This window comes from Microtus pennsylvanicus, chromosome 6 (assembly GCF_037038515.1).
Source record: "Microtus pennsylvanicus isolate mMicPen1 chromosome 6, mMicPen1.hap1, whole genome shotgun sequence".
Classification (NCBI taxonomy): Eukaryota; Metazoa; Chordata; class Mammalia; order Rodentia; family Cricetidae; genus Microtus; species Microtus pennsylvanicus.
In genome coordinates this window covers 37,581,007-37,608,898 of record NC_134584.1, presented here as the reverse complement: position 1 = coordinate 37,608,898, position 27,892 = coordinate 37,581,007, and the positions used below count along the sequence as shown (strand labels likewise).

At 43.8% G+C, this 27,892-nt stretch overlaps 1 protein-coding gene across 3 annotated transcripts in view; it reads left to right on the top strand.

Annotated features, from left to right (window-relative positions):
- Window positions 1–25,038, top strand: part of Arl15 (ARF like GTPase 15) — a 362,817-nt gene extending 337,779 nt beyond the window's left edge. For all 3 annotated transcript variants that reach the window (XM_075976041.1, XM_075976043.1, XM_075976042.1), the window contains one exon: window positions 22,410–25,038. In XM_075976041.1, coding sequence (XP_075832156.1) covers window positions 22,410–22,562 — 153 coding nt within the window. In that variant the 3' untranslated portion in view covers window positions 22,563–25,038. The remainder of the gene's footprint in view (window positions 1–22,409) is intronic.
- Window positions 25,039–27,892: the final 2,854 nt, after the last annotated feature.

Here is a 27,892-nt window from a genome sequence, read left to right as displayed (position 1 = left end):
CCCCTCCCTTGTAGACCACCTCATATAGAGCAATGTGACGACAGAGCTCGGTGGTTTGTGACGGAGGCTGCTGATACGCAGACCAGACTGGAGCGGTGAAGGACCAACTGTTGGCCTAAGTTGAAGTTCCAGGAGTGGCCTGTCGGTGCTCTCCGTGTGATGCCTTGTGCATCCTGGGGAAGTTAAGAGCCTTTGAGCGCAATTATATAGGGTTTCTGTCTGCTGTCTAGCCTTTTGCTTGTTCCAAACAAGAATCTCTACCTTTATTTTTCGGAATACTAGGTTAGGCCCCTGTTTGCTGGCCAGCCTTAGTCCTAATACCGATGCCTTACATGGTGCCACTTCCCCGTCCTACTTAATAATTTCTTTTAAAAAAAAATCTAATACTCTGTGTTCTGAGACCTCATTTTCCGTTTCTCTTTCTGTTCTATATTTTCATTCTTCCTGTAGATACAGCCAGGTTGAATTTTAAAATGTTCTCTTAATTAAATCTGTTCTGAGTGTCTTGTGAGTTTTAGAACTTCTACTTTAGAATAGAAGCCAAATTGGGAAGCAATGGGTGAGCGAGCACATAAAGCCAACCAGCAAGTTAAAAGCCAACTTGAGAACAAAATCTTTCTTCCTTGGTATACTGAAATTCAAAGTATATGTCGCAAGTTGTCCTGGGTGAACTTACTCTTCACAGGCCAGATTCTTTAAAGAATAGAGGATTAAGTATGATAATGATTCATATCTTATATTTCTTTCAATCCAGAGTAAGCAAACAGAAGCAGCTGGGATGGAAATCACTTTGGTTGGGTCATAAAAATAAAAGCTTTTAGAAGCAACAGATTTCCCCCAAAACAGTGTAGATGTTGTTTAAAAAACTATTTAAAAATACATGTTAGATTGTGGTTTTAAAGGTCATTCTTGTATTATGTTTTCATAACCTATAAATTGGATCGTCTCTTGTGTGCACTAATGACTTTCCACGTAGGTAAATCCCATACCCTGGAGGTGATTTTGATCCTTTGCACACACATGTAACACACCTGAGAATTTCCATCTTGTGCCCTGGCAGCCTGGAAGCCTTTTAAAGCCTGTTCGTCTCTGTGCACAGCACAGTGCCTGGTACACAGTGAAGGCCTCAGCAAACTGAATAGAGAAAGTGCGAGAGACTTCTTCCTGTCTCTGAGGATATCTCACCTTGCTGTACTCGGTGTGGCTAGATCTGTGCTCTGGCATCTCTGTCCAAAGACAAAGAGCAAGAAAAGGAAGGGAGGACTGTAGTTGTCGCCTTGTTTTGTTAGCAGTTGGTTCAGCGAGCCCTCACTGAGCATATGGTCCACACGAGTCTTCCTCCAGATGCTAGCTTAGCCAAGGGAATGAGAGGGCATGTTTTGCAAAAAGCTCTCTCAGACCCAAATTCTGCCTTCATTGTGGAAGATTCACATGCTAGCAGGGGGATGGAGAAAGAATCAAAGGCTGTGCAGACGTGGGATGAGTAAGCAGTCCATGCTTGAGGGAAGGGACTTCAAAGGAAAGGAGGCAGAGGAGAGTTAGCAAGAAGAGGCTCCTAAATGGATCTGTTGAGTAACTAGCAAGCGAGCCTTGAAAATTAGCACATGGCTTACTGGGGAAGATAACACCCTGGGACAGAATCAGGGAGTGGTATGACTGGTTGTTTGGTTAGAGATGTTTTTCATTGTGCTTGCTTCCCGAGTTAGATCGTGAATCCTGGGAGGGCATCTCATTTGCATCTATTGCAAAAGAGAAGACAAATCGGGAATGCGGACAGATTCTGTGATTGCTCTGCACACACTGCAGAGGGTGTTCTTGTTTCCTTGTCCTGGCCACTCACTGGTGTAGATAATACATAATGAAGTATCAGAAACAAGAAGAAGGGACAAACGAAAAAGATCAGAGATGAAAAGTACATGATGTATAAGCCCTTAGGAGCTGTGACGCTGTGAGGTAGGATCATCTATGTATCTGTGTGTACATGTGTGTCCAAACACATACAATTGTACCTGAGCATGGTGTGGATGACCGCCATGCAGAACTGGAGAAGGAGACAGCTTCCCCTGCAATGGTGAGAGCGTAAAAATGGCATTGGAGTTGGGTCTTTAGCAAAACTCTTTCTAGTAGTGTTAATGGAGGAGGGGGCAGGTGCGAGGCACTTTTCTGAGCACTTTATATATCTGCAAATGAACTTTGTAAGGTAGGTATTATTCTTTTATTTTTAGATATTATAATAATTATTATTATGCCCTAATTTAGAACCAAAGGCTTAGAGAAGTTAAGGAACTTACCCAAAATCAAGCATCTAGTAAGTGGTAAAGTGTGAACTTGAGTAGAGGTGGTTCTGCCCCAATCCAGTTAACGACACTGGACTGTCACCCACACGAAGACAGGTAGGAGGCCCTAAGAGAAGTACCTCGAACAGAGAACACAGGCTTGGTGAAAGCAGGGTCGTTTGAGTTGAGCGTACTCCACTTGGCTAAAAAGTTAGAAGGACAGGACCTCTGTGGAAGGTGGACCAGCCTGTTGTGTATTAGAGAGCCACGATTCATCCTTCAGGTCCCCTCTGTCATTGTCTAGCATACCAGATGGTATTTGACTGGCTTCTCATGTGCGTCGTTTGTCTTTCGTCACTAAAATGTATGGGCCAGGAGTTTGGAGCTGTTCTGCTTTCTTTACTGCTGTGTCTTGAGCTTTCAGGAGAGTATCTGGCATGTAGCAACTGTCTATCCAGTTAAACCCAGGAGTTCACAACCTTCTACCAATTTAGGCCTCTTGGGGGCTCATGCTATGCATTGGCAGCCACCAGTCAACCCAGATTGTGTCGTCACAGGGTTCGTGTGTGATAGTGAGTGTCCAGTGCTGTCATGTGGGAAAGGAGTCACCTCAGCGATTGTAATGAAGAAGTCCAAAGGTAGAAACAGGCGTCTCTGTGTGTGTTCTGCTTGGAGTGTTCTCTGAGATGAGTTGCTTATCTGGATGTTTTTCTTTTTTGGGTGGAGAGCATGGAAATTAGGTCTCATGGAATTTAGTCAGAGTCCTATGGCTAAGTAGACTTTAGCTTCTCCCCTTTAAATTCCCCATTACCGCACTGGAAGATTATTTGGGAGTGTTGTTAGAGCTGATTACATGACATTATTAAAAATGTCAGCCAACATCTGATATATAGAAGACAGAAATTGGGCAGTACAGTTAAAATCCCATCTCCCTCCAGCCCCAAGTGGGTACAGACTGTGAACCAGAAAAGACGAGGAAAACGTCTGATAAAATGCCGCCCTGAGCCTCACTTGCTTTCAATAACAAGGCAATTGATCAGCTTGTTGGACTTTGCTACAAGAGATTTGCTCTCCTTAAGAATGTTTTTCTTCCTGTAGTATGTGAACACCCATTCCTAAAATACGTTTCTGTTGAGTTTCTTACATCGAAATGACTTTTAAAATCTATACTACACGGTAAGAGTATAGTCAAACACTTCGTAAGCCCCTAACATAATAGGACTATCCCAAGGCAAGTCTGCCATGAAGGCTTGGTGTGTTCTGCTAAGTGGTTATGGCCAGCAAAGCTACGACCAAGTGCCAACACTCAACCCCTTCTTGTCGTTATAGGAAAAGAGGGTAGACTTGTTTTCAAAGGGAAATAAAAGCTGTCCTGGCATAATTCTAAATGTTTTCTTCCCACGGGAGACACTGAGTAATCTAATGAGTAATCCGTGACAAATTTCACATTCAATGTAGTTCTGGATCTTTTTAGTTAGGCGGAAATTATTGTTAGATGTGATATCAAAACATAAGTCATAATGGGGAAAGTCAACAAATTGAACATCACCAAAATTAGTAGACACAATATTTTATCAGTTGGCCAGTAAACAAAGGAAAAAATGTTCAACATCAGTAGTCATCAGAGAAATGCAAGCTCAAACCACTGCACGATACATAATTTAGATGTTAGCCTGGTTCTGGATATTTATAGATATGTGATGACTGAAACTTGCATGTATTTCTGGTGGGGATGCATAGCAGTGCCCCTGTGAACTAAGTAGAATTAAGACCCTAATATTAAAATGCCGTAGAGTAAAGTGGTTGTGTAGCCTTCAGCAAGCCGAAGCCGACTTGTCAGAAGACCATGGGATCCCCACCTAGAGAAAGATCCCGGACGTGGCCCTTTGAGTGATCTCCTAAATCATCCTTCTTGTAAAAGGCAATCTGACAGATCGGAGGTTGGGGGAGATCACTCCTGTGTGGGGACTGAGGCACTGGTACTACTGACGATGGGAAATTCCCTCCCGAGCTCTGAACCCTGGTAAACAGGAGTCTAGTTTTTCACTTGTGCCAATGAAGAATCCTGAGGGGTAGTTGATTGCCTGAAAGGCCACCCACCTTCCAGAAATGGGCACATTATCGGAATTTAAATGTTCTTGGTTGGTCTAAAATTTAAATCCCCAAAATGTTTATACAAAATGAAAGTCTGTGTTTCTTAAGGAGGATGATTTGGAAGTATCCACAGTTGTTCCTGTTGTGTGAGTTGATACCATTACAGAGAGTTATCCGCTGTTGTTTCCCATTGGTACAGCAAGCATCTATTGGGCTTTCTGATGTGAAGTGGGTGAATATCATATATGTCTTCCAGTAGGGTATTTTTATTTTCTTTAATCTCCTTCTTGCTCTTTGGTATATTGAAAGGTATATTTTTACTTTATTGGTTTTTTTTTAGAAGAAGTTCTAAAATTTTTCTAAGTTCTAAAAACCAGAGAAGTTCTTTAGTTTGGAGACTAGCTCCAGTGTCTAGTCATTTATACCTTTCTCAGAAGGCAGCGACCACATCCCCTTCCCTCAGGGGCTCACAGGCTGGGTTGCAGTCTGCTCTGTGATAGCACCTGTGTGTGCGATGCAATGGTCTGTTGCTCATGGTGCACGAGGCAAGCTCTGCAACCTGAGTATATGGGTGTAACACCGTGTTCGTGTCGTGGAACACCTGAGCAGATGGGTAACTTTTTTTTTTTAAGTCATGGGGAGGCTGCTTTATATGGAAGTGCTTCCATGGCGATGGTATTTGAGACACTTCTAGATGCTCCAAGCTTTCTAGTTGTCTCCAGAACACTGTGTGTAGAAAACATCTTCTGTGTTCGAGAGGCTTCATTAGAAGAAAGAATAAGGTTATATTAAAGAAATACTACGACAACCCCTGTCTGTTCTTTTCTCCGTGCCCATTCTCTCTGGTCTTCTCCTACCTGCCAAAGACACAGACACGGACAGGAAGGTATACACATATACATTTTTAAGCACACCCATGTATACTTTTCAGTGACTTAGTTCTTAAACTAGGAGGCCAATAATTTTAGGTACAGTTTGTGTGTCGGCAAATTGGCATTGCTGTAAGGGATGTTTACCCCATTGACCATGGGTAAAAATGGGTGACTGTGGCAGGTAGGAACACAAAGAAGAGTCCCAGGCATGGTGGTCACTTAGTAGTTAAGTAAAAAGTAAGTAAGTCCCCTGCTGGGAAGCCATACTCTTACTGGCCTCACGTGTAAGTATCGTAACCTGGAAAAATCACTACTTCATGACATCCAGTTGGTTAATCCCTTCTCTGTCAATCACTTCTGTGCAAGCTGAATAGACTATAAACTCACATTTCTGGAGACACATGGTCAAAATAGCACTTTATATTCAGTGTGAAATTCTTAAAATGAAACCCAGCTGGCAGATGGGAAGAACTGGAGAGGGGGACTCTGGGTGTGCAAGGGTTCATGATTCTCCAGAGAGCTTTCTATGCTTTGTACAGATACAGGGACATTTTTAAGCATCTATGATGCAGCACAAATGAGTCTCTTCGACTTGGACTATGTGTCTTAATTCGTAATGCTTCATAAAAACCACGAGAAGCAGAAGCAGGCCATCCCATTGCCTTGCCTGCAAAGAAAAATCGCTCGTTCAGACAGCCATTTCTCAATCCCTTTATAAGTGCTAGTTAATAAATGTGTCTTTTGGTGCTTGAAATAATTCCTTGCTTTAATAACTTAATTTGCGAGAGTGCGAAGAGCTGGCTTAGCTCACGTCTGTCTCCACCTCTGGCAGAACTCCTGCCCAGTCTCCTCCACTTCATCTGCCGTGTCCTTCGCTCTCCTCGGGCTGGTAGGAAGTATCCCGTGTCCTGATGAGTGAAGTCTTCAGGCCTGCCGTGACCAAGCAGACCCCCCCAGCCCAAAGCCCAAGGCTTTGTGTTCCTGGTCTATGTCCTGTGACTCTTGGCTCCCACCGGAAGGGCACAGAAGAGCTGCACAGCCTGTGATCAGGTTGCTACATGTCAGCCATCTGCAAGGCTGTGTAAGAAGTCAGATGCAAGCATGTCAACAGCTGCAAGGGATTTCAGGTCTCCCAGATGTTTGATGAAAACTCCTGCACTGTGCCTCACTAGTAAGAAACGTGCAGCTTATGAGTGTCGTCGGTCTGGATGAAGAGCTGGGCGTCAAATGAGATAGAATTTGTTCCTCAAATACGGATTTCTTCAGAGCCACCCACTTTCTTCTTTTCACATGGAAGAATAGATTGTATATGGGCACCCAAAGTTTGGGAATCCATTTCAAGAACTCCAGGTTCTTTATGCTAAACATGACAACTCCCAGTCTGATAACTCGTGTTCTGATAACTTTTGTGAGTTTATAGCATTATATGCTACTTCTATGCATTAGTGTATGTTACCTTCATAATGACACCCACCCTGCACTTTAAGAAATGGGTACTAGGCACAGACTTTCATTTTCTCATACTGGCATCTAACAGGTTTTATTTTCAAGCCATGGCATAGAATCATCAAGTTGCAAACAGGAAAGTCAATATGAGAAGGTTTTAAAGAAATGTGGTAACTTCAAAGTAACAAAGTACTAAACTCCCCTGTTATCTGGAGACACGTAAGTGTGGGAGATGGCAATGCAAACCATTGGTTAAGAAAAGCCAGTGGTAGTTTTCTTAATTGATACATGTACTTCAGAGTTCTCTTTCTGTTTCTGTGTCCAAAACATAGGCATAAGTTCTAGTTAGAAAATGCCATTTCAAGGCCGGGTGGTGCACACTTTTAATCCTAACACTTGGAAGGCAGAGGCAGTTGGATCTCCGAGTTCAAGACCATGCTGGTCTACAGAGCAAGTTCCAGGACAGCAAGGGCTACACAGAAAAACCCTGTCAAAAGAAAGAAAGAAGAAAGAGAGGGAGGGAAGGAAGGAGGGACGGAGGGAGGGAGGAAGAGAGGAAGGAAGGAAGGAAATAAATGTCATTTCGGATTCACTCAGGATAATTAAGCATTTACTAAAGCAGTATCCATTTGGAAGGCACGTTTATAGACGTGGATGTTTCTAAGGAGACGGTCATGGCATGAGTCTGTGTGAGTGTGGGTTTGAGCATTTTTAATTTCATTTCTTTAGACTTTGCTTTTCCTTCACCGAAGACTGTGAGGTGATAGACACGAGTATTGATTCTGACAGTGGACGTGTTTCGTATAGCACCCTGAACCTCAGAGCACAGCGAGTGTTAATGACTTCCCCTCCCAGGCAGCTTTTGATTCAGACCTGATGGAAAGTGTGGTTGGCAATCCAGAGCTGTGAGTCCGCAGCAGCCCACTGGCCTGTCTCAACTGATAGTGGAACAGCTAGTCAAGCGTGGGGGCCGCTGGGAGTCTGAGTGCCCAGCACCCATCAGTAAAGCCCCGGGCTCCTTTTCCAGCACTGGAAAGACAGAAAAGAACTGGTAAAATTGGAAAGTTATTTTAACTAGGGTTTTTTTGTTTGTTTGTTTGTTTGTTGTTATGTTTTTTTTTTAGCTTAAATGTACAGATGACTCTAATCTTTTCATACTGAGACAAGGGGTTTTCTCAAATGTTTGGCCACTGGTGAGTTCTGTGTTGTGTATAGAGCATGGCCATTCCCCTCTGATGATTATTTGGCTGTCTGTTTCTTTAAAATAGAGTCATGAGATAAAGGTACACGAAGCAGTCTTCCCTTCCAATCCTTTATCAGTTTTGGAAAAACTGAAATCCAATTCAGGAGTAGTTTGTTTTAATGACTTCGCTTTATTAAGTTCTTTGAATGCCTTCCATTTAATTTTTCATAGAAATAGACGTTATCTTTTCAAGTTCATGTTTCATCTGTTGGCATCCCATTAATTAAGCCGCTTCATAATAAGGACAAATATGATTGCCACGAGGACTGTGAAGCAACCTAGGAGCAGACATAGCAGAGAAACAGTCCACCGGTCCTGAGCGTCTGCCGTGATTCTGCATGGCCTGTCAAAACCCATTGTGTGGGAGGCTTCAAGCATCATCTTGTATTCTGACACTGAAGACAGCTAACCCTAGGTGATTAAGAGGAAGCTAATCAACAGAGCCTTTATTCTAACTTATGTATTGTTTTTAAATTGGCCAAAGCTTTGTCCTTACCTGTGATGGCTCCGTATTCCACCGTCACTCTCTTAGGTTAGTTATGTGGCAAATATCACTGGTGGCTTAACCCACAAAATATCTACCAGCCTGTCCCATTATTATATAAGACTTGTTCTAAGTCACTTCTGTTGTCCCTTAGCCAGAAACACTGACTGTGTGGGATGAGTAGATGGTGGCATTTTCTTGCTGCGCTAGTTACAGTCCGGTTGGGTGTATACAGACTGGATCCTACTGATGCAGTTGTTTAAACAAAAAGGGGCAGAGGGTGGGAACCATCGCCCGCACTGATTGCTCCATGCTGTCTACCTGTCCAGCCCAGATTCTAAATCTCTTCACTTTTGGGACGAGCTCAATGCTTCTTGCCACTCAACCAAGAACTGAATCATTAACGTGACCTCTGTTCTTTGAATTTTGATTAAAGGTTTCTCAGCCTTGGCATTGTTAGTTCTGAGGGCTAGAGAGTTCTTTGTTGAAAGGAAGGGATGATCTCCCTGTGGAATGTGTAGCAATAACACTGGCTAGACCCGCTAGAGCCTTCTCGCCATACCATTTCCCCCGTCGTGGCAGCCAATGTCTTCCCTAAGACATTGCTGGACGTCCCCTGAGAACTATGATTGCCTCTCCTCTTCCCAGGGTTGATAATTAGTGGCTTCAACTAATTGTGGAATGACGAGGACCCCAGGCCACACGAACAGTACTGTGGAAATACAGTCCGTGGCTCTTTGTACCTTCCTTTCTGGGGTTCTCTTTATGTTTGTAGTAATGATCTCCAGACTTGCCTTTCACAGGCTTTAAACTGAGTTCAACTGGTTCTGTGTGGGGTTTCTGCTAAAATTCCTCAGGATGGATTACCACTTAGCTTCTCTTGCCTTGGGCTGCCTCTTTCCAAGCTCATATTTCTAAGTTGCTAGGATATGAGGCTCCTGGCTGAGCTGCCAGCAGGGAAAGAAATCCTCTCCCCATGACTGAAGCCTGGCCCTTAGTTTCAAGATTATGTGTTATCTGTCCTGCCCCTTGGTCAGGTGTGGTACTGAGGGGTAAGCAGGCAGCTCTCCCCCAACCCCTACCCTGAGCTGCCACACCTTCCCGTTTTCCATTTCCTCCCGGTGTTTCCACTGTAGCTCCTTGCTGGAGCCAGATGACAGACTGCTGACAGGAATGTCCCTAGAATACTGCAGCAACTGACTGAGCCATTGGCACCATCCACTGGCAACCGAACAGCTCATTGCTTGCCGTATTTATCTGCCTCCCGCTTAAGGCCCAAAAATTTGAATCGGCCCCAACATGGGAATGTTGTCTTGTTGGGCCAGAGTGCTGCCATAGTGCCGCAGGCCAATATTTATTGACCATGGTTATTGGATTCCACATAGCACTTGGGCTTGTTATAGCTGCTACTTTCTCATACCCAGCTACTCAGTGGACACCTCATCCATGATGAAGATCAGATAAAGTTGAAAATAGAAACTAGTGTGTTGGGTTTTCTTTTTCTTTTTGAGAATTTTTGTGTATGTAATACACTGTCACTGTTGATTAACTATGTTTATTGCCTTTCATTTTGTTGAGTCAGAAGGAGAATCCTTTGTTGGGGAGCTAACAGTGGTTCAGTGAACTGCATGTTGGATAAGCAGGGAGAACAGACCCAACAGAACCAAAGCTATATCCTCTGGATTGTAGCGTAGTGCAAAACAATCAAACGAGCCGAATATGAGGCATAGCCAAGAATCTACTACAATACACAACATACTTTTCATAAAGTTCCAAATATGAGATAGGTTCAGGAATTATCATTCACAGATCAGCCAACATCGAGTTTTTAGAATGCTTTGTATTATCAATCTTTGGGGGAAGAAACGTGGGGCTCTCTGAGTGACAGCGGCTTTGAAGTATACGAGGCTTCCTTCTCCTTCCTCTCTTGACATAAGCAAAGGTTATGGTGGGAAAGAAGTGCTTTCTGCAACACAGAGCCTGGACTCGGGATGTTGATGCCTCGGGAACACATCTAGCAACCCAGATAAACCTTTGAGCACAGCAAAAGGGATGTAATCTGCACTGGCCCGTCTCAGCTCCTGACGCAGACACCACCGGCGACAATTGATGAGTTGTTTTTCTTTTTCAAGTGCACCCCCCCCCCCGCCTTTAACTTTATAAAATATAGAACTCATATCTTTAGCCTGCATTTTATAATACCAGGATAGCCAGCCAGCCAGCCAGCCATATCAATATGCACAGTTAATGGCTATTAAGTTAAAAAAAAAACTAAAAGAATCAATTTCATGCTGACTGCATCTAGTTAGGCAAGTCATTTAAGCAACATTTTACTCGTGTGTAGCAGACCATTTTATAAGTTACCAATAGCTTTACGAGCCTGTGTTTCAGACAAGCTAATTGGTTGTCTCTGATATGCACTTGGGGTTTTCACTCATTACCTCCCTTTCCTGTCTAGTACATATTTGACTAGCTCTGTACATGTAGGTAAGACTCTTAAACAGCCACGCTGTACTGCCAGGGAAAAGGTTTTCAGCAGCAGGTTTCAGAGATCCTTACAATATGTGCTTTCTTCAGTAAAGAGAAATTATAATCGGAAAGAATATCAGAGAAGAAAGAATCGTGTTTGGAACATCCAAAAGGTGTTTGGTACCAAGAACGAGTGCCCTGCTGCAAGGGGAAAGGAAAGGATGACGGGAAGGAGGGGGAGATAAGAAGAAGAAAACGGTGTGGGGCTGAAGCCTGGCTGCCTTTGTAATTAATGGTGTTATAGATCGTTATTGAAAAGGCAGCCTGCACCTGCATGCAAAGACAAGCGCACCACAGCCGAGGCTTCCCTTTTCTGCGTGTGTCAGTGCTTTCCTTTCTCCAAGATAAGAATTAGATGCTTTGTTTGGACACAGATTAAAGGAATAGCTTAAAACACAAGTGTCCCATTGGTCAGAGATTTTTGGAGTGGTTCTCTTTTCCATGGTAGGCTGTTTACTTTTCTGTTTGCAAAACAACTCACTGCAGCTGCCTGTGGGCATGTGTGCAATCGAGTTTAAACCAATTAGACCTACAGTTCTGAAACTGTTTATGAGATGAGTCTTGCGTGTGAAACCTTGACCTAATTAATTAGAGCAGTAAGTCCACTCTGATACTCAGTTTCCTTCGGTTACTCTCATTTTAGTGTGGGGGGAAAACACAGGACCTGGATCGCTGTCTTTGTTACAATAGTTCAGCTTTTGAAGTCCATATTTTAAAAGAAATAAAAAGTACCTTCTGTGGCCAGCAACATAGTAGGTACATTAGCGTAGGTACATTACATTAGAGAGAACGAAACACTCCTTTTCAGTGTCTGTGTTCCCAAGGAACTAAGGTCCATTACATATAAAAAATTTAGAGAAAAATTATCCAGATTGGGGTTATCATCTTTGGAAATGGAGTTTGCCACAGACTTGTAGAGATGTTTTCTTCTATCATATCTGATACCCCTCTTATTAATTTATACAGGAATTATTTATAAGGCCTAGTATGAGGGAAACAATGACTCATGGAACTGAAGAACTCACAGGGTATGGGCCTTGGGCCATGCGATCCAGAGCCCATTAGCCAATTCAACTTACTTTTCCGTAGTTCTCTGGGCTTATTCTTCTTCCGTGTAGCAGCCCTATGCTCAGACTTTATATCTTAGCCTCATTCTGTTTTGATAGCTAGCTCCCTGCGGCTCCCAGAGCCCTTCTTCAGCATTCACATCCTGCCATAACTACCTACAAACCAAACCTCACCTTGATGGCCTTGTGAACCTCTGAGCCCACTTGATTTGTTCTACCCAGTTCTATTTCCCAGGCCTATTTCCATCTTGTGACCCGCTGGATCGTCTTTAACTTCTGGAACTTTAAACTGATCTTCTTGCTCTTTAAGTCACAAACTTCTTCAGGTCCTCAAAATATGGTACTAGAAGTAAGCAGTTAACAGCTCAAATTATGGAACTAGTTAAATAGATGTGAGGGAGAAAGAAGGAAGCCAGGGCTGCTGTCTTTAGCTTGTAAGCGTATGACTTCTGTGCTCTGTGTGAAAATCAAATTACTTTAACATTTTGATTTTTGTATCTCGTTACCTCTAGTGAATGTGAAAATTACAGGCTGTGAGATATATGTGCCTAACTGGATTTTCTTTTTTATGCTAATAAGAGATACAGTCTTGAAAAATAACATGAAAAGAATATGAGACTCCCTGTGCTCAAATCAGTCAACAAAAGAGATTAAAACAACAGTATGGGCATGTGATCCAAGAGAATAACCTTTAAAGTAAAAGTGGGAAGGCTCAGTCTTCTCCAGGAGCGTAGCCCTGATAAGTGCACCACACTCCAGTGGAAGGCCACAGATCAAAGAATATTTGGATAGCACAAATTGGCCTTGATTGAGGGGGGCACAAACTTGGGTGAGAGGGGAGAGGGGGTTGGATCTGGGAAGGTAAATGTGATCAAAACAATTGGACAAAATTATTAGAAGACTAATTAAAATATGAAAAAAAAAGTAAAAGTTGGCTTAACCTTAGGAATCTAAGAAAAAGTACAACATAAAGCCAAAGCAAGTGGGAAGAAAAACTAGAAAAATGAGGAGACCGGAAATAAGGGAAGTAGAGATTAAGAAAACAATAGAGAAAATAAGTGAATTCAAAAATAAATTCATTGAAAATATCGACAAAATTGACGAAAGTTTATCCAACCAAGTAAAAAAGAAAGACTTAAATCAACAAAATGAAGATTGAAAATGGAGCCATTGCCAGCTGACCTAACAGAAATAAATGCAGTTACCGGAGCATGGCATGAAAACTGCTTGCCAGTGAATTCCCAGACTAGGTGTGCACATCCTGTGAATTAGATAGCCCAGATTAGAGGTAGATATTATACCCTGTGAATTAGATAGCCACGATGTGATATAGATTAGGTGTATATACTCTGAATTAGATATACCAGATTATATGTGCATATGCAAAGGATAATGAACAACTAAAGCTAATAGAAAATGTAAAATCTGAATAGACCTTAACAAGTAAAGGCGCTGAGTTAATCAAAGCATTGACCCACAAGAAAAGACCAGGACCAAATTCTATGAAGTATTTTTAAAATAAGCAGCCCTTCTTGAGGAATACTTTTCAACTCATCGTATGAGGCCAGGATTGCTATGATCTTAGAGACAGACAAAAGTATTATATAGAAAGTAAACTACAGGCCAGTATCAAGCCAAATGTAAAGATGTTTGCTAAAGAATTGTAGATTCACCCAAGCAGTGAAGGAATTATAATTCTCAGAGAAGCGGGCTGCTCTTACACAGGACTCCAGATCAGTTCACAGAACCCACGTGGCAGCTCCTAGCTGTTTGTAACTCTAGTTCCAGGGGGCGAGACACCCTTACACAGACATACATGCAGGCAAAACACCAATGCTCATGAAATAAAAATAAATTGGAGAAAAAAGAATCTTCAGAGAAGGTGTCCTCTTACAGGATTTAAAATATTCCCAAATTTGAGAGTCATTGAATAATTTGACAAAAAAAAAAAACTTTTAAAACTTTTCAACTACTTAAGGGTTTTTTGATTGCTATACACTCTAGATGTTTAAAAAAGGATATTAAATGTATTAAATTGATAAATGGAATTATAAAATGGTATAATAGTTAAATCCTTTATAAGTGAACCTAAAGAACTTCACAGGTACCCTGAATTTAAAAGGCTTATAAATATAACACTAAATTTTTAAGTTGACCACAGATCTTCAGAAAAACACTAGACTTTAGACAGTATACATTTAGTAAATTATATATTCCTTTTAAAACTGCAAAGTAGCAGAACTAAGAGCCATCCTTAAAGGACACCAAAATTTTCTAGGTGACACATGACAGACTATATGCCTTTTGGGGTGCATTACTAGAGGACTTGGTAGAAATTTTCCCTGTTCCCTAGCTTGCTTTGGTGGCCCTTAGGAACTCTAGTCTACGTAAAGACCAACCAGGCTGAACATGAAAAGGAATTAAAATATGGCTTTGCTTAGAGACTGCCAACCTGCCAGCTAGACTCCACTTCCCACATCTGACATCATCTCCGTGAAGTGTGAGTCCAAGTAAAAAAGACATGGTCCAGCAGGATGAGGTCAAACTACCCCAGACCATACACTCCTGTGCTTGCCTGTTGGAAAGAACACAAAGCAAAATGTTCTGAGCCAAAGCTTGGATAGTGAACATTCCAGGCTGTGTGACATGCTGTCTGTCTCTCTGGCAGTTACCCAAATTTGCAGTTGTAGCATAAAAGCATCCATAGATAATATTTAAGTGAGTGAGCATGCCCTCTTCCAATAAAACTTTATTTATAAGTCATTCATGGTGCCTGGGTGTGGCGGTGGTGATCCACAAAGGCTCCTGTGACTGAGGTACCCACTAATCTTAAATGTTTTTCCTGCACCTCCAAGGTCTCTTGAGGTTGTAGGACTTCAGCCATCTTCTAAAAGATGATTGGTGGGCGGAGGGAGAGGCAGGGGCAGGTGTGATGATGCACCCTTGAATCCCAGCACTTGGCAGGCAGAGGCAAGTGGATCTCTGCGAGCTTGAGACCAGCCTGGTCTATATAGTGAATTGTAGGTCAGTCAGAGCTACACCGTGAGACCCTGTCTCAAAGAGGGTGATAGTGGCATTTGTAGGCTGATCCTTGCCATCTGTGAGTAGAAGAACCTTGTTCTAGAAGCAGGGGTTTCAGCGGAGGCCCTCAGACTGGACTCCCTAGAAGTCAGATGCTGGACGGAGTGTGGAACAGGTACAGATACGGGAAGACTAAGTCTCATTCTGAAAACCAGAATCATCCTGCCTATTTTCGGCTCTTGGATGGTGATCTCATAAGCAGGGATTTTTTGTTGTTTTTTTTTTGTTGTTGTTGTTGTTGTTTTGTGGGTGGAGGGAACAGAATAAAATGAACCCCTCAAGTTTATCAGAAATAGAAAATAGATGTAGCTTGTGTCGTACTTCTACATTAGCAGGTTAGGCAAATCTAGGAATGCTTATCAGCTCCTCACTTCCACCACCAAAGCAAGTGTGATGGTTCTGTTTGGCCATCCGGGGACTTGCTAAGTTCCCTATGAAATGGGAAATTGGGTTGCTGTCTAATTACCGTTCTAACGTACAGCATCCTGCACACAACAGAGGTTCCTGGCTTGGGAAGGAGACTTGTAATAAAGGCAAGGCTTAGTCACAGGCAATAACCTGAAGTCATCTGTCTGGCCTGTGATCATTCCAAGGTCAGGCAGCTGCACTGAACGTGCGCTTCCTTAAGAAGCTGGACCGTGAACACATTCCACGTGGTCCTCTACAAACCGAGCATCGCACAGTGGCACGGATTCGGGGGACATCAGTGGTCATTCTCTGTTCCCCGCTGGTACCCAGTATGAAGTAAGTGTCCATTCTGAGCGTTGTCTTTGGGAATATTGCATATTGATTTTGTTTGTGTTATTTATCTCTGTCCTCAGTGGCAGACTTAACACCTTTCTGAGGATTTCCCAATCCTACAAGCAGTACAATGAACGAAGGGTAGCCGTGCAGCTTTCTTAAACACGCTGCCAACAATGTGTTCCGAAGAATCTTAGTGGTGTTCTACCGCTGTCTTCACACCCGTCCTGGAGCCCCTTCGTGGGCATAGTTCTCTCTGACTCGAGCCTGCCCCAGGAGTGTCTGTAAGCAAGGCAGCGGAGCTAGATGGGCCCCCTTCGCAAGCACACAGGCAAAGCCTGCTTACTCCGTGGGCAATGGTTTAATGACTGACTCAAAAAAAAAAAAAGATTGATTAGTTGTGCTTGAAGATTTTTGGGGGGATGAAAGAATACTGCAAAATGTCAATGATTTCATGCATGACTTAAGCAGTTTGCTATCCTCATCCCCGGAGTTGCAAAGAGAAGGCACATGTGAGCTGTCGCTCATCCCGGTGCCAGCAGACCCCAGCCTATGACTCAGGAGGAAATTTACAAGTATCTCTAAAGGAGCTTTCCCTGTCATTACAACAGGTTTATCTGTTGAAGAGATGAAAGCAAGGGGCCAAGGTAGAGATGAGCAAACTCCGGTTCCTTCCTTAACAGTCATGGGAAAAGCCCGACAAAATTGCCGTCAGTGCAGGTCCGCTTGATGGCTTAGGCATCGAAACAAAGAGATTAAAGTCATACATGCCTACCTAGCTCGGAAACCATTGTTGAAGGATGTGAGTCTGGCTCAGTGCTAAAGTCCTTGCCCTGGATCTGCAAGACCCAGAGCCTGACTCCTGTTACCACATTAGAAGAAAAAAGGGATAAACAGCAAAAAGGAAAAGAAAAAAGAAAACCACCAATGGTGGCCAGTTCATGTATTTAAAATTATAGGAAAACAGTAAGGGGCTTGAGCAAGATCACTAACTCAGTTGCATTCAAAGCTGGTTTGCCCTTCCATATACAAAGTCCCACAACTACAGTTTTTGGTTTCGTGTTTGTTTTTTGAGACTGGACCTTGCTATAGAGTCCAGGAGTGAACCTGAAACACTGTATAGACCTACCTGACCTCGAACTCAGAGATCACCTGCCCCTGCCCCTGCCTCTGGATAGGATTAAAGGTGTGTGCCGCCACACCAGGCACAGGCTACAGTTCTTTCTGCCGGCCCTGGGATCTGAAGTCCTCACCCTGCCTGCATCACTGTTGGTTTCCAGGAGCTGAAGTTACCATCCTGAACTTCACAGCAACACTTGATCCTGTTTCGAGACAAAAAAGAATATGGCTTTATTTCTGAAGTCTCTTTCTCAGTCCCCTAACAGAATACTTACCAAATCGTTTCCCATAACATAAGAGCTAGTCTAAATCATGATATCACCTTTTATTTGAATCAGCTGTTTTTCTTGCTTTGATTGAAGTATACTCACAGAGCAGGGATGAGGGAAAAGTCCTTTGGGAACTACATGTTACTAACTAGTCTTTTATGGTAATTGGAAAGCCCAGAACTGGGGCAGTAGTACCCTGCCGTCCTGTGATTTTAGAAGTGCTCAGAACAATCCCCTATCCAGGCTGCTGCTGCTTCAGCGTGGGATTCTGTCTTACAGTCTTACAGCTTCTGTTCTACACCCCCCGTTGCTGCAGATAGCACGCTGGCCCAGGTGGCTTGTCCTGGCACACCTCCACCACCTTTGCACGATCACTGCCATCCTGCATGAGGGATGGTAGGTGCATGGATGAAGTTATAGCAAGCCAGCCTAGAGGATCTAAATTGTCAAAGTTCCGTAGCTTGCTTCAGGCCCCACTACTCCGCTGTCACAGCCATTCACAGACTTAGGGAGAGCAGCTCAAAGTCTGCTGGTGTTTCACAAAGGAAGTGTGTGTGTGCTGCTCCTTGATGTGGGGGAAGCACAGAAGCAATACTCAGCTTCCAGCCATGGCCCCAGGTGGGTGGGAAAGGCACCACAAGGGCTAGGTGGACAGTTCTCAACAGGCCGGGTCCACCCAGGTAATGTTTCAGGCACCAGAGGTGGGGTATAATATCTTTGGCTTTAGCAATTACTAGCTGGTCCTTGTAGCATTTAATTCTGTAGGACGAGAGATGACGTAGTATGATGCCAGGCACGGTCCCACGTGATTCGCTGTCACTCCCTGACTCTGTCTTTCATGTTAGCACACATTCATGTGGGCCAGAGCTCTCTTTATAAATATCCAAGCTCAGACCCTAAATCTGCTGCACATAAAGCACAAAGTAAACCCTGCTCTATTATCCCACCCTTAGCTTACCCACGTATATAAAAGAAAACTAGGTCATCCCTGGGCACCCCGCTGCTTACATAGCTTCCTAGCGAAAACAGGAAGCAGACAGTTTATCACAGTAAATAAAAGGAAGTTTGCAGGTGTTGACGAGAGGCCAGTAATTAAAGCTAGGAACTCTACCTGCCTTCTAAAAATTCTCTCACAGAATTTGAAAGTAAACTATTTTAAAGGGGAGTGAGGGTAAGTAACCCAGAGAACACCATCACGATTGCCTCTGTGACCCTGCAGCCAGAGGAGGGCTGTCCTAGGCTGTCACTCCCGTGCCCAGCCCTGGGAAAGGGATTCCTGTGACGTGCGACGTCTCGAGGCTTTAGCAGCTGCTACGACCATTAGCAACAGCAGAACTGCCATGTCTTCTTTATAAAAAGACTGCTGTGCAGTGGGTACGACGTGTGAATGATGGAAGTTAGTCATGCAGGTCACTCACCGCACATGGGGGGGGGGCGGGGAAGGGCTCCGGTGACATAGCTAAAATCGGTTGGCTTTGTTTTCCTATCTCTAGGGTGGACACATGGCTACTGACCAGCGGCCACTCTGTGACTATCCCGAAAATAACTAAATGACCACAGGTTGCCAGGCAACTGCATTCTGATGTCATTCCCCCAAATGCCATCTTCTCACACTTTCCAGCTAACCGTGACATGTACGCAGCAATGAGGTCTTTCAAAAGACTTGGGCTCATATTTAGAACTTGTCTCTCTGTAATGGAACAGTCTTGAACAAAGAGACATCAGCAGCACTCTATCGCCTTTGACAGAAACATGGATTCAAACTCATCTAGTCAAATTTAAACGCTACTCTTTAAAATTATCATCAACATCAAAATAAAAACACGCACATAGAAAGTCAATGTGGCCATAATTTTTATTGTAATAACGCTGGGGAAGTAAAACCTGACATCAGGTTCGTGCAAGAAAACAAAGGATTGATTCGGAAAGCACCTAGAATGAGCGCCGTCAGCCTCCGCCCTGCTCACTGCCCTGCGGTAGTCATGCTTAGAAACATGAAACTCTGATAACTCAAAAGCTACGTTCTGGCAGCGGAGGGACTAATGGTGCGTCTGGGGATTGAAATCTTGTTTTAAAACTGACATTGTAACTGTGCGGGATCCTTCGAATGCCAGCTGGGTGACTATGGCAGGGTTAGGTACCCACTTAGGTTACGGAGCTGAAAATCTCAAGTTACTCCGTCCTATTTGTCAGCTTAACACTGCCGGGTTCCTCGGCCTGGTGACCCCATCCTCGCAGCTTCCCTTTCCTGGTTTAGGATTCAACGAGACCTACCTTTAGGCATCACGAAGTTCTGTCTGTCAGCAACGCAAAATACGACCAGTTGCCTGGCGATCATTAAACCCAATGTTGTTGGTTTTAATTAGTTGGAATTCTGTCATTAGGGTTATTTTGTGTGGTTTCTCGTTTTGTGTTCCTTTTTAAGACAGGGTCTCACTATGTAGTCCTATCTGGCCTGGAACTCACTGTGGAGAATAGTCTGGCCTTAACTCAGAAATGGCTGCCTCGGATTTACGAGTGCTGGGATTAAAGGTGTGTACCACCACGCCCCGCTTGACTCTGTGCAACTTGTCGATGAACTCCTAAAAAGAAATCTTGCTGAGATACATTTGCCTACTTGTTGTTTTTTATTATTGAATTTTTTCATGATCAGTGCTCTTTCTGATATTATCATTACTATTATTATTATTAGGTTTTTCGAAATAGGATTTCTCTGTGTATCTCTGGCTGTCCTGGAACTCACTCTGTAGACCAGGCTGGCCTCAAACTTAGAGATCCGCCTGCCTCTGCCTCTGCCTCCTGAGTGTTGGGATTAAAGATGTTCGCCACCACCAACTGGTTCCAGTTAGTATTATTCAAAATGCTGCCCTTTTGAATGAAGGTTATGAAATGTCAGTGACACAGCTTACTTCGTGGACGAGAATTTGTCTGTTACCCATCAATCATCATCTGCCAGGAAGCATTAGATCAAATACCTGATTGCCTTATAAGCATGGCAGTCCCAATTCCTGGGAGAAAGGAGACAAAATGTCTTGATTTACACCCTTTGGGGAAACCCACTCCTAGCTGTGGCATTGAACATACTCCCTCCTTGTCCCTTCTGTAACTCTAACCCACCTACTAACCAAGGGCTCCCCCTGTCAGCTCTGCCCTTTGTGATTGGGCTTAGCCTCTGGCTTTAATGGTTATTACACAAAACCACTTTGGGTTCTTTGAGAGGTAAACTGTTTTCAATATTCAATAAAGAAAAACAACCATGAGAATGGAATTGGGACGGGAAATTCTTGTTTGTGTAAGTGATTTGGGGTATTGGGTTTTTTGCTTGTTTTTTTTAATCTTCATATATATGTGCACATGCATGTTTACATATGTGTGTAGTACTGGTGAAGGAACTAAGCCTGACATTGGATATCTCCCTCAGCCACTCTCCAACTTATTTATTGAAGTAGGATCTTGCAGTTGAACCCAGAACTCACAGATTCAGCTAAACTAGCTGGCCAGCTTGCTTTAGGGGTCCCCTTTGTTAGCCTTCTGAGTGTGCTGGAATTATAGGCTACCACCCCCCCCCCAGCATTTACATGGGTTCTGGGGACCCGAGTGCTGGTCCTCCCTCACTACTTTACTGCTTAGCAGTCTCCCCAGCCCTCAAGTTTGTATCCTTAATAAGCAAGTATACCCTCTATATAGTTTGCGTAGTAATTTGGATGACAAATTGTTCTGGCCTGTTTTCTGAGCCATCGTTTTCTGATCTTTGGATGAAATATATTGTCATTACTCCTCAGAATTCAAATCAAGAGGGCCCTTCAATTCTCATCAGCTTCTTTGATAGAATGAAAAGGGCATTCGTTGTCAGTGTGAAACATGTCTAAGGGCTGTGTGTGTGTGTGTGTGTGTGAGTGTGTGTGTGTGTGTATGTGTGTGTGCTGAGATAGGATCTCACTATGTCCTCCCGACTAACCCAGAACTCAACCCACAAGTGTGGGATTAAAGGCCTGGGACACCATGATGAGCCTTTAAGAGAGGACTTTTAGAGATATTCCTGAACTACAAAACCTTAATATTATTTTCATTTCTAAGTTATTACAACATTTGGTATTTCTGAGTCAGACATGTGGTGCCCACCTATAATTCCAATACCTTGGGATCAGAGGCAGGAGGATTGACCACAAGTTTGAGGAGTTCTGGAACAGTCAGGGCTACTAGTGAGACACTGTTTCAAGAAGCAAAAACCAACAAACCAAAGCTACATAACAACAACAGAGCCCTTTGTGTTTTTGGATATCTGCCTTTGCCCTGGTGAGCCGGTTTAGACAGAGTGGTTCTGCGGATGGCAGTTTGGCCTTGGTGATGGCAGAAGAGAACATTTGGGAGTGGCTTTCAGAAAATTGGGAGTATGGTTTTCAGAAAAATCTTCCTTGGTGATAAGTACCAAGTTTTACTTTGGCCTGCTGTGTGTGAATGAGTGGGGAGCCGGAAGGATTCTTTACTTTATCCCCTCCCTTGGGAGTACTTCTGCAAGCCCTAATGTGTGAAACTGATTCCGTCAAGGATTTGATCTTTCCCTCCTAGCGAATTCAGGATCGAGAAGGGAGAAAACCCAAGAGACTCTATGCATGTGTGCAAATCTGCTAGTTTTTCTAGACTTTCCTGGGCACCCTTGAGCACGGGACCTTTAGCTCCTATTCTTTCTTCTAGAAGACCCTTTCCTAGCTCCCAGAAATGTCCACTGGAAATTTAAAGGAAATTTAGAGAGATCACCGATATTGGCTTCTTTCCGGATTGTCTTGTGTGGTTGATAGGATCCATACTGTGTCAGGGCAAGACAGCCAATGTTACATGGCTAGCAGCAGCTAGAGTAAGCGGAATCATCTTGGTGTTCTTTTGTGTTTCTTCCTGCCCTATAGTACATACAATGCTTTCTCAGACTTTGTAAGAATTCTCCAGCGGTTGAGTGCCAAGTTGGAATGTTGACTCGCTAGCGGGTCACCCGTGCCCAAAGGAAACCCTCCCACGTCACAACATAGGATCCTGCTGAAGCAACAGCTATGGGCAGAAAGTCTTAGGAACCCTGCACACGACTGTTCCTATAAATGCCACTTAATACCCCCACTTCATCACTTTAGGATCTTAGGGGGGAAAAAGGTCCTGATATAATTATTAACATATCTCTCTTCTTTTCTCTCTTCAGATCAAAAAATATTTTGAACTTGAACCCCTTGCACGTGGCAAACGCTGGATTCTGCAGCCCTCCTCACTAGATGATATGGACGCACTGAAAGACAGCTTCTCCCAGCTCATAAGCTTGTTAGAGGAAAAGGACCTGGAGGCGATGAGAATGTGAAGTCGGACACAGAGTTAGTTCCCCCAGAGCCTTGAACCCATCATGTTAGCTTCCCATTCTGGTTTCATGTTGGTGTCAAGACTGTCGTGGCTTCGGTATCTGCTCTTCTCTCGCTCCTTCAGCCTCTCATCTCTCTGCTAAGTGACTGTTCCGTAAGTCAGGTGAATTATCCTCGGCATTAACGTCAAGTACACACTACTGAGGGAGAGTTGATTCTCTGTTTACCACTAATTATCTTCACCGCATGTCTCTTCCTTCTGTTGGCCTAAGACTCTCTTCTGGGCTTTGTGCTAAAGTGGAAGGAACTCGCGGCTCATGGAAATGAAACCCTTCTGAGGAACTCAGACTCCCACATCTTCACTAACTTCCCTGGGCTTGAGCTTAGACGATTGGAACTAGACTCCACAGGATGTATATGCCATTTCCATGATCTTTTAGGGGTTCAAGTTTTTTACACTTTATTTTGTCTTGTCTGTTTTTCATATGTGTGTGTGTGTGTGTGTGTATGTGTGTGTGTGTGTGTGTGTGTTTACTTTATAGGCTATGAGTGAACGTGACCACCCAAAGCTTCGCCTGCTCATCTTTTCACAAAACTGGCTCTGAAGAACCGAGAAAGTGGATGTCTGATGCTTACTTGGTTCTGCCTGCAGCCATGTGTCCTCCCTCAGGAGGACGGCATCCTAGTTGAGAGAGTTGGAGCAAATTTAGGCAAGCACAGGCACCACTGAGTCCCATTTGATCAAGTCCGCAGATATTTAATAGGGTCATTAATCTGCAAAAAGCCGAGCTGTAGCGTAAGCATTTGTTTTCTCTAAAAAATAAACTCAGAAATGTTTGAATGAAATCAAGAAGATGACTTTTCAAATAATAAACAGCCAAAGTCTAATCCACGGTTGGGATTTGATGAAGCTCAAAGGCACACCCTGTTACTTATTCATCAGTGCTGATGCTGACTGGGGGAGTCCGCTCAGGCCTCCATTTAGTAAAGGTCTTAGTATTTCTATTATAAACCTCTATTTTCAGGGGTGTCCTATACCCTTAGCATATGCTGGGCTGCAGCAGATAAATAGAGGGCCTACACGCAGCCTTTGGAACTAACTTTTTCCACTCAGTTGAAATGATAAAATTGCATAGAACAATGTACAGTTTTAGTAAGATTTAACACCTTTGACCTTTTCTAAATCAGGAATAATTTATGAATATTGAGGCTCATGGATGAAAAATTTATTGCCACATCTTGTAAATGTTTGACCACTTATTCACTATATACAAAGTGGCCAAAAGAGAGAAAACTGCTCCCTGCATCCAAGCAATAAAAACATAGGTCTCTCGTTTTTCAGTACTGTACCTTGATGCCACAGACTTAATGCCATATTTATTGCAGAGTGACAGAAAACCTGTGACTCTCCAGAGGACAGTCTTCAAACCCCTCACAGTGCTCAGATGAAGTGATTTCATCTCGTAAATGGATTTTAATTAAAACAATCCCGCACTTCTTTAAGCCTTTTAAAATATATACACGGCATAGACCAGAGAAGGCTCCATGGTGATTCATTTTGTCTAAAGTATCCCTGAACAATTCTCACTCCGTGGGATGGTCCATGGACAGCACAAATCTTTAATTCCTTTTTTTTTTTATTTTGTCCTCTCTTGCTCATCTCCATGAAAATAAATGATTTTTTTCTTCCAGGCTTTGCTCTCTCTCCCTGCAAGTTCATTAAATGTAGAATGTTGTCTTTTTGAAGATACTGTGGCTGAGTGCTCCTTGCCATCTGTTAAATGACTTCCCGTTGTCTGTGTGTGTTCATGTGCGCCAGCGATGGGCTTCTCTGCAGCCCGGAGACTGTCTGCAGCGTCGCAGCCGTCAGAATGAAAACATTATCAATCAGTACCCAACAACAGCTGTTTTTGACAAGTTTCTGTCTGACGCCTGATGCTTTACAACTGTCAATAAGGCTCTTTCTTTGTCTAGCGGGTCGGAGCGCGCTGTCTTATTGCTCCTCTTGGCATCCCGTCTCTGTAACCCTAGAATTCTCCGTGTTTGGGAAACCCGTGTGGGGGAGGGGAGCGGGAAGGGGAGGGGCTGTGTGTCTTGTTCTTACTTTTGTGTAAGGTGCCACAGGTGTCTTAGTTTGCATATTCAAATATCTATATAGGAAAACAGTCTGTTATGTATTTCTTCGGTTAGCATCTTGTTATATTTATGGAAGTGACCCATTTTTGTACCTTCTTAGCTGAAGCAGTTGCCTTTTTTCTACTGGCAATTTATTTATATAAAACTTTGTATCTACCGTAGTTTACAGTATTGGTTGCTGGGTAACTGCTATATTACCCTGTCTTTCTATTGAGATATAACCTATACTTAAAGGTTGACTGGTTCATGTGGACGTTTGCTAGGCAAGGAGAACCTTGCCTGGCCCGTGATTTATATGATTTCCACTATCTTACAATGAAAATAAACGCTTAGTAGAACTGGTGTTTCCAGACTCGCTCTTTTCTGTCTCAGCATTTGAGAGCCCCAGAATTCTGTTTCCTTTGTGTTGCTTGTTTAAATCTGCAAAATGAGTTCTGCTGCTTTTGAGTTAGAACAAATTATTAGTACATGCTTCTTTTGAAGCCGTTGTGAGACCCTTCAGAGAAAAAGAAGCCTAGTGCCTTTTCCAGTCGGTTCTACTTGAGCACCAGTGTACCTCCCTGGGAGCCATTCTCCTAGGGAGCAAAGAGGTTGGAGATGTGGTGTGTCATCCTTCACAAAGGATCGTCCTTCATCATCTCTCCTGAAGGCCACTTGCTGCAAGTTGAGTGCAGTGAGCTGTTTCTTCCAATGGCTTTTGATGCCCTCAGGGAGCTGGTGGATAGTCTTAAAGAATTTGGGAAGACGTGCTATACATTTATATATCCATTCTTGAGGATGAGAATGGGAAAGTAAAATTCAAAAAACAGACGGATAGAGGATGAGAAAGAAAAAATGGGGGGAGGGTATGTGGTAAAAGAGGAAACTCTAACCCTGGCTCATGTTTCTGCCAAGCACAATATTATCCCGACATAGACCACTTAGGCCCAGAGAGTTCCAATCACTTCCTTCTGAGTTTGACACCTGCCTCATCCTCTCAGCCCTACCTAAGCAAGTGTGGGCAGAATGCAAAATTTTAAAGCAACTGGGTGATTTCTTCTGCGCACATTGCAGACTCCGACTCTAGTAGAAATGTCATACTCCTGCTGGCTTGGTCCAGTGGTAGAAGAGGCATCTTCATTAATCCCACCTAATGTAGTAAACAGAAAATGAAAAGACATGTGTGGGTGGTGGGGCTGGGAGTGAGTATAGGCTCTTGGGGGGGTCCTCATTTCAGCGCCTGGAAGAGATGATCAGTCTTTGGTATGTACGAAGTTTGTAATACTGGTCCCCAGCCTTCCCTTGTTCTGCAGCCTGGGCCGGGAGGATCCCAAGTTCAGGCTGTGAAGTGGATTACCACATCTTGTGGGGGAATTCCTGGCTCCTAAGGGTGCACGGCTTTTGGTCATCACTGAGTCAGTGTGATTAAACGATTTGCATCTCTGGACTAAATGTTTCCAGCTCAGATGCCTGCAGTGATAGATGAGCCCAGGTCTTGGCACTCGTGTCCCCACACCCTTCCACTGTTTCAGAAGTCTGCAAAGAGTCCCAGCAGAACTCAGCGTCAGACACAGATCCATGTCCCCTCCCCTTTCTTCTTTTCTTTGAATTAAAAACCTTACATGGAAAGCTTCCGTCCCCAACCCCCACTGTTTCATCCGACCTGGAGATGCTAACTTCCCACCGCGAGAGGTTCTTTGTGTCAACCTCTTCCTAATGTGACTTACTGTGGGACCCAGGTGGCGTTTCAGGGCCACAGAGAAGTCTCTGTCTAGCATCAGGCTCTCCTACAGAGCAGGCGCACACGTTGTCAAACCCATTGCCTCTAAAAGGACATTGTGAACCCCGTCTCTGCTCCATGAGTGGTGATCTATTCAGGGAGCCCTAGTTTCAAAAGGCCACCTAAGGTGTTCTCAGATGTCACTCTTTCCCTTTCTTAGGCATTTCCATGGGCCACTCTGAAGAATCTCTTTACAGGACACTACTGTCGGCCTTGTTCAAAGTGAATTTGCTTGTCATATTTGCTTGCTCCGTTAGCTTGACATATACACCTTGTGAGGTCACGGGTACCTGTGGAAAAAGAAAGACCTTTTAGGCCTTGTTGGTCTCAGCAAGGTTTCTGTCCCAGTCTGACTTCTAACTTTCATCTCCTGATGTTCTAGATCAGCATGGCCAACATGGCCGTAACCACTAAATGGCACCTTTGGGGGGGGGGGGTCTGATGTAGACTATCAAAGAATGTGAGGAATTTTCCTGTTCCTTTTTTTTCCCCAAAAAAAATCTCTTACTCTGCCTGATGCTTTCAAAATACTTTGCACAAATATTTCAGTGAGGTTCTTTGGACAGCAGCGTTTCAGCTGTGGAGATAAGTGGGCTATGTGTTCACCAGAGGCAAAAAGCTCTCTAGGGACAGGGACAGAACAAAATGAGCCTTGAATAGCCATCAGGTTCTCAGCCCCCCAACCCCCACTTATTCCCTTGCTTCGTCGGGGACACTGGGAGTTGTTTGGAAAACCCTAAGATCACTTACATCCCAGCCAGCCTTCCCAAAGGTGTGAAATCCAGCTTCTCTTGCTGCAGCCCCTCTGACAAGTGATTCATTGAGACCCAGGCTGGAGCTCCGGCATCAAACAGATGTCAGACGAAACACCAAATGCCTATAAATGATTGCTTTGCAAGCAGTGGAATGACTGCGAGACCTGGCCTAATGATGCTCCCCATGTCTGGACAAGTTTACAGAAGACGTGGGGGTGGGGGAGTGGGTCTTAAACAGTCTGGAAAGTACGCTGTTTCTGGGGTGAGAAACGAAGCCTCGGCTCTCACCTGCGAGGCTCCTGTCGGATCGAGTGGTGTCTGGTTGGTTTGTGGGTGGTGTGTAAGGGTCCGTCTGAGGCGTGCATGGCAGGGGCACCCCACAGGCTGGATCGGTGTGACGTACTAAATCATTAGATGTAAATACCTGAGGAAATTCAAAAACGAAATTCTGTCAGAACGGAAACTGCTCACCAAAAGGCAGAGACAGGAATGCAAACAGTAAGTCTGGCTGTCGTTCTCTGCGCTCTGGAGCAAGTCAAGCTTGGCTCTGGTCGTTCTCCAGTTGTTTTACGGCTTTCCAGACATGGAACACTCAGCAGCAGCTTCAATGGGAGTTCTGAGATGACAGCTTGTCCGGGCTTAGCTTACTGTCCTTCTTAGGGGTTTTATTTCCTGATCAGGA